The sequence below is a fragment of the Nicrophorus vespilloides genome, unplaced genomic scaffold (assembly GCF_001412225.1).
Source record: "Nicrophorus vespilloides isolate i.1.1-1 unplaced genomic scaffold, Nicve_v1.0, whole genome shotgun sequence".
Lineage (NCBI taxonomy): Eukaryota > Metazoa > Arthropoda > Insecta > Coleoptera > Silphidae > Nicrophorus > Nicrophorus vespilloides.
In genome coordinates, this window is record NW_017099390.1 from 28307 (window position 1) to 38683 (window position 10377).

The following is a 10377-nucleotide window of genomic DNA, read 5'->3' on the forward strand; positions in this document are numbered from 1 at the left end:
CGCGATTCGCTTTTTTAGAAAGGTCAGTCGGACCGATTCGACTCTGAACACCATTCGAGGCGAGCGATATGCCCGTACGCGATTCGTATTTTTAGACGCGAGCCGAGCGTTAACAGAGTTAGAAGAGAGTGTGACTTAAGCAGAAGACCGCAGAAGACAGCACACACATCGGAATTACTTAATTATTATTTTATTCATTTGTTTTCGAACCGGCACGGACAACATGTTTTCCGCATTCTCGAGTAAGTCGCAAATTTTAACTTTAGTTTCCATGGTAATTTTGAAGTTTCATAATAAGATGATGATGATGACATTACGTCATTACTTCTTCAGCGCCGCCTAAGATGACCTAGGTATTGAAATTGTACAACTTGCATCACGTCATCGACTATAATCATCGCTGACACTACTTTACATTCCACTCTTTTTACTTAAATAAAAAAGAAGAACTTGAAAATATTTGATAATTATCTTTACGCGTCCGCACGCACAGCGGAAATTGCATTCTCAACTGTTAAATAAAGCGAACATCAAGCAGATTTCTATTATGAATCAATTGCAAATTAACAATTAGGCAAGAGAGCATAGCAATTAGACGTATGGGGGCGAGTTATGTAAACAGCGAGATTAACGAAACGCCTGATAATTTGCAAAGGCGACGACTAATGCAGATTAGTCAAAATAAACTAATTAAACAAAAAAAATGATTTTCCCTTCGATGATGAAACGAAACGTGTGTTCATTCCTCCATCATCATCATCATTAAGATATGAATAATGCAGTAATTAAGCACCGCTCGGAAATTAATTAATCGTCTTTTTAATTGCCATGGCGATTGTTTTGGAACAACCCTAAAACACCAATCAAAACGTTCCGTTTACTATTTTACGCAACTTGATCTTTGTTTTTTTACATGCACACGCAAATTATTGTTTACTGCAGAGATCGAGTGTGTGTGTGTGTATACACTTTTGATGTAAGCAAATTTTTGCACGCGAAGTACAGAAAATCACCGATTACAACCATCCAGTTTCTGATTACCGAAACGCACAACAATGAAAATAGTAATACTGATCTTTAATTAAGTAGATTAGTATATATAAATAGAATATTCTGTTTTAAATTTCCTGAACAAATATACAAATCTTGAAAAGTAAACTTAACAATGATTAAATAATGCATTCTTGGTTCACGCAATTAGCTCTTAATTTGAATTAATAAAAAGAAAAAACAGTTACTTTTTGCTGTGTTTAATTAAGCCTAAAGTAATGACCGGTTTTAGATTCATGTTAATTTAAGCGCAAGTTCACTAACGCAAATCGGAAAAGCGTTGCAATTAAGTTTAATTGATGTTTTATTAATACGAGTCGCAATCCCATTTATTTTAAGATTTAGTTTTAAATATATACAGTGGAACCTCGCTCAACGAGTTTACTCTTATAGTGAAACACGTTTTTCCATATAAACTAATGTAAATTCCGGACAAGAAAAAGTATAACTTGGTCTCGATTTTTCATGATTTTCCTTTTCATATCTATTGTTATGTTTATTCTATGGCTTTTTATTCGGAGACATGCAAGTTTTATTAAATTTTGCACAAAAAAACACACAAATAACATGTCTGAACACAAGTTTGCAAAATTTAAATAAATTTATTATGGGTTATTGAAAAACATGTCTTCACATTTCGACCTATTTCTTGAAAACTACAAAAGATCCAAATAAAAATTAATATTTATTTTAAAGCTAAGACTATAGATAATGAAATAAGTAGAATGATATGATTGTAACTTTTACTAATTTCGCATGATATTCTTATAAAATTTGATAAAATTAGTTGAAGATTATTAAAAAGTTGTGTCTTCACATTTTTATCTATATCTTAAAAACTATAAAAGACTCAAATGAAAATTAATATTTATTTTGAAGCTAAAAGTATAAATAATGAAATAGGTATGAAGATATAATTGTATCATTCATGAATTTCACACGATTTTCTTGCAAAATTTAAATAAATTTATTATGGGTTATTGAAAAACATGTCTTCACATTTCGACCTATTTCTTGAAAACTACAAAAGATCCAAATACAAATTAATATTTATTTTAAAGCTAAAACTATAGGTAATGAAATGAGTATAATAATATAATTGTAACTTTTACTAATTGTGCATGATATTCTTGCAAAATTTGATAAAATTAATTAAAGATTATTAAAAAGTAGTGTCTTCACATTTTTATCTATATCTTGAAAACTACGAAAGACTCAAATGAAAATTAATATTTATTTTAAAGCTAATACTATAAGTAATGAAATAGGTATGAAGATATAATTGTATCACTTAAGATATAATTGTTTAATTAAGCTTAAATCAGAAAAGCGTTGCAATTAAGTTTAATTGATGTTTCTCTATTTATACAAGTCGCAATCCCATTTATTTTAAGATTTAGTTTTAAATATATACAGTGGAACCTCGCTTAACGAGTTTACTCTTATAGTGAAACACGTTTTCCCATATAAACTAATGTAAATTACAATAATCCGTTCCATGCCGGAGAAAAAACTATAACTTGGTCTCAATTTTTCATGATTTTGCTTTTCATATCTATTGTTATGTTTATTCTATGGCTTTTTATTCGGAGACATGCAAGTTTTATTACATTTTGCACAAAAAAAAACACACAAATAACATGTCTGAACACAAGTTTGGAAATTTTGTGATCACAAACAACATTAAGATGCAACTAGAATGACCACTAAAACTAGAAACTGTTTTCCAATTCACACACGGTGAAGTGAGTCTATATTTGTTTATATTACTTGTATCAAATCGGGGACTTGTTGGAAGTCTCTTTATACTTTTAATATTTGTTTATATAAAAAAGCGTACATAGTGTGTTTATATATTATAATAATGGTTGGACACAAAACATTTGTGTTTTTCATTTACAGCAAACACAAATTATATTTGCAAAGTATAGTTCGCTTTAAACAAAGATGACATAGAAAAGATCGAAGATGGTTAATATATTAAAAAATACACATAATATGTATAAACAAGTTTTGAAAATGATGTGGCAGGCGCACAATCCGGGACTTCTCTTCTCATCGTCACTCTGTTGTGTCCAATCACTTTATTATTAATATATATATATACTAATAAATACTATGAGTACTGTATACCAAGTACAGTCTTATGGAAAGTTCCCACGACAAGTTTATCGACCTGAATGGAGGTAAAAAACTTTTTGGAAAAACTCTCTGGTTTCTCATATTCTGCTAGTTTTATTGTAAGATTTATTATGACAAATTAGTCTTAGAATATTATTCTGTATTCAGTACGTCTTCTTACATATAAGACAACAATTTTGTTATTTTTAGTGAGTCCTAGTTAGTCCGAGACTCATGTGAGTTCTAGGAAGAACCTAGTCTTAGTTTTAATCTCGTGTCCCGGGATTCAAATATCTTTTGAACACTGTGGAATATCTAGTAATTATATCGTTGTATAGTCCTAGTGGAGTTTTTAAGGAATGCTAGAGGTGAAGTTGGAGTTTTTATGATAATAAACACGTTATTATTCACTATTAGTTTATTAATAACTTCTATGTCTAGATTCCAGTTTGCTAGATTTGTTACTAGGGTTTTTATGAGTCTAACTAGGACTCTCCACTAAGACTAAAACTAACTAAAACTCTCTGGTTTCTCATATTCTGCTAGTTTTATTGTAAGATTTATTATGGCAAATTAGCCTTAGAATATTATTCTGTATTCAGTACGTCTTCTTACATATAAGACAACAATTTTGTTATTTTTAGTAAGTTCTAGTTAGTCCGAGACTCATGTGAGTCCTAGGAAGAACCTAGTCCTAGTTTTACTCTACTGTCGTGTCCCGGGATTCAAATATCTCTGGACACTGTGGAATATCTAGTAATTATATCGTTGTATAGTCCTAGTAGAGTTTTTAAGGAATGCTAGAGGTGAAGTTGGAGTTTTTATGATAATAAACACGTTATTATTCACTATAAGTTTATTAATAACTTCTATGTCTAGATTCCAGTTTGCTAGATTTGTTACTAGGGTTTTTATGAGTCTAACTAGGACTCTCCACTAAGACTAAAACTAACTTGGACTAGCTACTAGCTAGGACTATGACTCTATGATTTGTCCTTTGAGTTTGTGCACAACATGTTGATTAAGCATAGTCGTTACACGATGATTAGTTATGGCCACTTCGTAAGTGGTATTTGTTCAAAGTCTTAATGACTTGCATACATAAACATGTATAAAATAATAAGGGCTAACATAAAAACTCCCGCCGGCGCCTTTAACGCCAACACTTTTTGTTATTTTCAGTGAATTCTAGTTAGTCCGAGACTTATGTGAGTCCTAGGAAGAACTTAGTCCTAGTTAGTCCGAAACTCATGTGAGTTATAGGAAGAACCTAGTCCTAGTTTTATTCTACTCAAGACCAGCAACCTAAGCTTGTAGTAACTGGAAGCTAGATTAAGACACTGAAGCATCTAAGTGTTAAATAAATACTATTAAATACACTGACTTTAATCTAAGACTCTTCCATAAAACCCACTAGGACACCACATCGACAATACAACAAATTATTCCACAGTGTCCAGAGATATTCCATCCCGGGACACGACAACTCGTTAAGCGAGTAATTTTTCTTACAATTCATTAAGCGAGGTTCCACTGTATATAAAATATGCAGTTAGTGCGGATTAACATTATGCGACGCTTATGCAGTGGCTAGAGAATCGCGTGAATCACACAGGAAAACCTAAATTTAAAATTGCTTTTACTTCGTTGTATATTTTCTTTTTATTCCTGTAATATTTATTTTTGGCGCAAGTTAGTTATAAAACAAGAATGGTGCATTCTTCGCGCACGTATTTATACAAATTATTTTTTTTATACCGTTCGGCCATTTGGCATTACGCTCAGCCTATAAATATATATTTATACGCACGCAATTTACAATCACTTTCACGATCGATCGGCGCCAAAGCTCCCGCAGGATTCATTTAAGCAATCTGGATCTAATTTTTAATTGGAAATAAGTTTAGCAATTGATCAATGTGTGCGTCGTCGTCGAAACGGAACGATGCAATTTCTCTATAAATACGAAGGAGGCCGGCGTTGGGAATCGTCGAAGAAACGCAACAAACAAATGCTGTTTACCGAATATTTCGCGCGACGCGGTTATTTTCCATGTAAAGCTCAACAAAAATATTGTTGTTCTCTCTCTCCGTGCGGTCGAAAATAACCGCGCGCGGACTTTTTATAAACCGATGACCGAATCCGCCAAAAAAAACGCACCGATAATGCGGCGCAGTTGGTGCACGAAATTTGTTTCTTTCGCATCTGGAATTTGCGCGACATTAGGACACTTCAAGGATATTTGCGCTGTCAGGGCTAAAGCAAATCGCTCTTTGCACCTTACCATTATTATTATCATTATATACGTTACCGCTTGTCGTTATTTATGTTAAATTCTTGCGGCGTGAACTCAGCGCGAGCGCCTCCCAAGGCCGCAACGACCAGAACTCTCTCTGATTCACGCTCAGCGTTATGTCATTGAGATCCAGGTGATGTGATCATTTGCATTACAATTTTCGTTTCTTTCGTAGCGTCCATGAGAAGCCTCGGCTGCAAGATCGGCTCGATCTTCCAGAGGAGAAGAACGGAGGTGGCGGAGGCTGCCGAGGAGGACCTTGACAAGGCCAAGGTTCAAGCGCAGGATGACCTCAACACTCTTGGCGCAACAGCAGGTACTGATCAATCTAAAACAAATAATAATCGATTAATATATATATATATAAATAATATACTTTTGTTTTGTTAACGCTGCTATGGTAACAGAAGGAAGATATTGCGTAAGTTGCTGAGCAACGTCGGATAATTAAATAAATAAATTGGCGTGACGTAATCTTAATCAATTAATGTCTTTGTTTATTGTTTAGCGCAAGAGAGCAAAGATTTGGGAAAGGCGATCAAGGACGACCTGAGGGAAGCCGATCAGACGCTCGCATGCAAACTGAAGCAGACAGGCGAGAGGATCGAGAGCGGTCTGGATGGAGCGGGAAGATACACGCAGGAGAAGAAGGAAGACGTTCGAGCGGCCGTCGATGATGGTCTGAAGAGGGCGGCGGATAACGTCGGTCGCAAGTACGAGGAGACGAGAAGGGCTGCGGCCGAAGACGCCAAAGCCATCGACGACAGACTCAAGCAGACGGCAACAAAGGTTGGCGACGATGTGAAGCAGATGAAGACCGCTCTGCACGACAACGTCGACCAAAAGCTCCAACAGACCGGAGATTACCTGGGCCACAAATTGGACGGAACGAAGGAGTTTGCCGCGGAGAAGAATGCGGGCATCCAAGAGTTCGGAAGGAATCTCGAGCAGAGAATTCAGGAGTCGAAGAGGGCCACGGAGGAGAAGAAAGCGGCCGTCGTTGAGGGACTGCACGGTTTCGGCCGAAGCGTCGATCAAACCGTCGACGATGTGACAGCGAAACTGCAGGATGGGAAGAAGGTGGCTGAAGAAAAGAGGGATGCTTTCGTCGGAAACGTTCAGACCGTGGCGGCCAACGCGAGAGATTACACGGCGGAAAAGAAGCAGGCCATGGATGAAGCACTGAAGATTGCTGCTGCTAACGCCAATCAAAAGTTGGAAGATGCCGGTAAGGCTGCGGAAGAGAAGAAGGCTGCTATGGCTGCAAGTTTAAATAACTTTGGACAAAACGTGAATCAGAAATTGCATCAAACCGCTGATAATTTTAACGATCGTTTGGAAGACACCAAAAAGGCTGCAGAACAGAAGAAAGAAGCTTTGGCAAGTGGAATCCAGAACACCGCTGCGAATGTCAGAGATTACGCTGCGGAGAAGAAACACGCTATGGATGAAGGACTGAAGAGTACAAGTGCTAATATCAATCAAAAGTTGGAAGATGCCAATAGGGCTGCACAAGAGAAGAAGGACGCTTTGGCGACCGGTCTGCAAACAACTGCATCCAATGTGAGAGATTTCGCGGCTGAAAAGAAACACGCCATGGACGAAGGGTTACATAACATTGGACAGAACGTGAACCAAAAGTTGGACGACACGAAGAAGGTTGCTGAGGAAAAGAAGGAAGCTTTGGTCAGCGGAATTGAAACGACCGCATCGAACGTTAGAGATTATGCAGCGGAAAAGAAACATGCTGTAGATGAGGGATTAAAAACGACGACGGCTAACATCAATCAAAAATTGGAAGATGCCAATAAGGCTGCAGAAGAGAAGAAAGCTGCGATGGCTGCAAGTTTAAGTAATTTTGGACAAAATGTTAATCAAAAGTTGCATCAAACTGCAGACAACATTAACGATCGTTTGGAAGACACTAAGAAGGCTGCTGAACAAAAGAAAGAAGCTTTGGCAAGTGGAATTCAAACGGCCGCAACGAACGTAAGAGATTACGCAGCGGAAAAGAAACAAGCCGTAGATGAAGGTTTGAAGAATACGAGCGCCAACATCAATCAAAAGTTGGAAGATGCCAATAAGGCTGCAGAAGAGAAGAAAGCTGCGATGGCTGCAAGTTTAAGTAACTTTGGACAAAATGTTAATCAAAAGTTGTATCAAACTGCAGACAACATTAACGATCGTTTGGAAGACACAAAGAAGGCTGCTGAACAAAAGAAGGAAGCTTTGGCAAGTGGAATTCAAACTGCCGCAACGAACGTAAGAGATTACGCAGCGGAAAAGAAACAAGCCGTAGATGAGGGTTTGAAGAGTACCAGCGCCAACATCAATGAAAATTTGGAAGATGCCAATAAGGCTGCAGAAGAGAAGAAAGCTGCGATGGCTGCAAGTTTAAGTAACTTTGGACAAAATGTTAATCAAAAGTTGCATCAAACTGCTGATAATATTAACGATCGTTTGGAAGACACAAAGAAGGCTGCTGAACAAAAGAAAGAAGCTTTGGCAAGTGGAATCCAGAACACCGCTACGAATGTCAGAGATTACGCTGCGGAGAAGAAACACGCTATGGATGAAGGACTGAAGACTGCAGCTGCTAACGTCAATCAAAAGTTGGAAGATGCCAATAAGGCTGCCGCAGAGAAGAAAGCTGCGATGGCCGAAGGTCTGCACAGTTTCGGACAAAACGTGAATCAGAAAGTGCATCAAACCGCTGATAATATTAACGACCGTTTAGAAGACACGAAGAAGGCTGCGGAACAAAAGAAGGAGGCTCTGGCGAGCGGAATCCAGAACACCGCTGCGAATGTCCGAGATTACGCTGCTGAGAAGAAGCATGCTTTGGGTGAAGGTTTGAAAACGACGACAGCTAACATCAATCTTAAATTGGAAGAGACCAGTAAAGCGGCCGAGGAGAAAAAGGCCGCGATGGCGGAGGGTCTCAACAATTTCGGCAAGGCTGTGGATCAGAAACTGCATCAGACTGCAGAGACTGTCAGCGAAAAGTTGCAGGAGACGAAGAAGACGGCCGATGAAAAGAAGGAAGCTCTGATCGGAGGAATCCAGACGAGCGCGACGACTGTGAGGGACTACGCTGCGGAGAAGAAGCAGGCCGTGGATGAGGGACTGAAGGGTGTCGCGCAAGGAGTGCAGAACTTCGGTAAATCGATGGATCACAAGCTGCAAAAAACCAACGAGGATATCAACAAGAAGGTGGAGGAGAAAACTCACGCGTTCGCCGAAGGAGTCAGCCAGAAGTTATCCGATGCAGATAAATATGCGGAGGAGACGAAACGGGCACTGGCGGAGAAGGCGAAAGCACTGGAGAGCAACGTGCAAGCCCTCGGCAGCAAGGCTGGTGGATTCTTGGAACAGAAGTTCGCTGGAGCCGCCAGTTTCTTGGAAAACGCCAGACAGCAGGCGAAGATTGAAGGACAGCAGACGCACGAGGATCTGGACGATACCCGGGACGCAGCAGCAGCAGCAATGTTCACCAAAACCACCAGCCTCTTCCATAAATAATGTGGAAACGTTGCGTGGAAATAAATAATGGAAATATGTTTCTAGTCGAAGACAAAATCAAAAACCTGTCTTGCCTGATAACCGAGACCACCTAGAGCAACATTTCAATATCGAAAACCATTTCGAATATTTATTAATTGAGAGAGAATCGAGGGTTTGCTCATGCAGCGGGTTTATCTATACAATTATGTGTTTTTTTTCTTTTTTTTTTATATAATTTCAAATAACTATTATTAATTATTACGTCTCCTTTAATTTTCTTAACTTTGCCTTTCCGACATAAATTAAATCTCTTGGCGTAGGGTTGTATTTCACACACACATAACACTACTGTTGTATTATGTATAATGAATTGTTACAAAAAAAATAATATTAATAATATAAATTTTTATGAAACACACATTATCGCTGACTTGTATCTCTCGGCCTGTAGATTAATCCTCTGCTCTTCATTTCCCTTACAATACCAGCTGGTAATCTACCCGACACAGAAATTGCATATACTCCTTTACAAAATCGACCTGCAAAAATTATACAAATTAGAAAATATGAAAAATAATTTGTTTAATCGCTCACTGATTCTCTGCCATTTACAGACCCAACTGTCTTCCGGACTCATCACAGCTATCATTCTAAAAAAGGAAAAAGTTGTAGCATATATTATATTTATACATATTACATTTAGAATTGAAATATTTGATTATTACCATATAAACGTACCCATCAAAATTGGAGCTAGTGCAGTCGTACACATTATCTTTATTACTTTTCATTCGCAGAAAATCATCACAATTATCACATCCATCGTTTTCAAACTGATCAAAAGTCTATAAACAGAAAACAATTAACATTAAAAAACATACAAATCGTTATTGATTATTTTGTTTACCTTAATAAGGGAGCAAACCAAGCATGCCCTGAGTCCTCTCAAATCCTTTGGAACAGTCTCCATCGCTCAAAGATCAATTAAACTTAATTAAATAAGCAAAATTACCCAAACAGACGCAAGCACTGGCAAAGGCACAAACCAATCGAATTGGAAAGCTAATTGATAGGTTAGAATGTTTACAGCGCCAAACATCTGATGTTGTACGCTACTAGAACCATAATACACGCTACATATTCAATAGCAGTGTTTTCACATTTCATTGATTTTCTCGGAAACTATAAAAGATAGAATAGATTCAAAAGATAAATATGAAAGCTGAATGTTTGGGGAATCTAGCATGTATCGATATATTACTGTGGTTTTAGCCGTTTGGCTGTAATTCCTGTTCAAAGTTTAAAAAATGCTCGAAAAAGCAGTGTTTTTACATATCATTGATTTGCTCGAAAACTATAATACCTAGAATGAATCCAAAAGGTGCATATGAAAGCTGAATGTTTGG

At 37.5% G+C, this 10377-nt stretch overlaps 2 protein-coding genes across 2 annotated transcripts; one reads left to right on the plus strand and one right to left on the minus strand.

The window, feature by feature from the left end:
• LOC108564441 (intracellular protein transport protein USO1-like) lies at nucleotides 1-9230 on the plus strand. The gene is made up of 3 exons (XM_017923485.1): nucleotides 1-242; nucleotides 5643-5783; nucleotides 5976-9230. Exons 1-3 carry the CDS (start codon nucleotides 224-226, stop codon nucleotides 8987-8989), a joined length of 3174 nt encoding a protein of 1057 aa, XP_017778974.1. The 5' UTR covers nucleotides 1-223; the 3' UTR covers nucleotides 8990-9230.
• Nucleotides 9231-9316: 86 nt separating this feature from the next.
• Nucleotides 9317-10063, minus strand: LOC108564442 (transcription elongation factor SPT4). The gene is made up of 4 exons (XM_017923487.1): nucleotides 9879-10063; nucleotides 9710-9816; nucleotides 9566-9621; nucleotides 9317-9510 (listed from the first exon to the last, which is right to left on the minus strand). Exons 1-4 carry the CDS (start codon nucleotides 9939-9941, stop codon nucleotides 9392-9394), a joined length of 345 nt encoding a protein of 114 aa, XP_017778976.1. The 5' UTR covers nucleotides 9942-10063; the 3' UTR covers nucleotides 9317-9391.
• Between the last annotated feature and the right edge of the window lie 314 nt (nucleotides 10064-10377).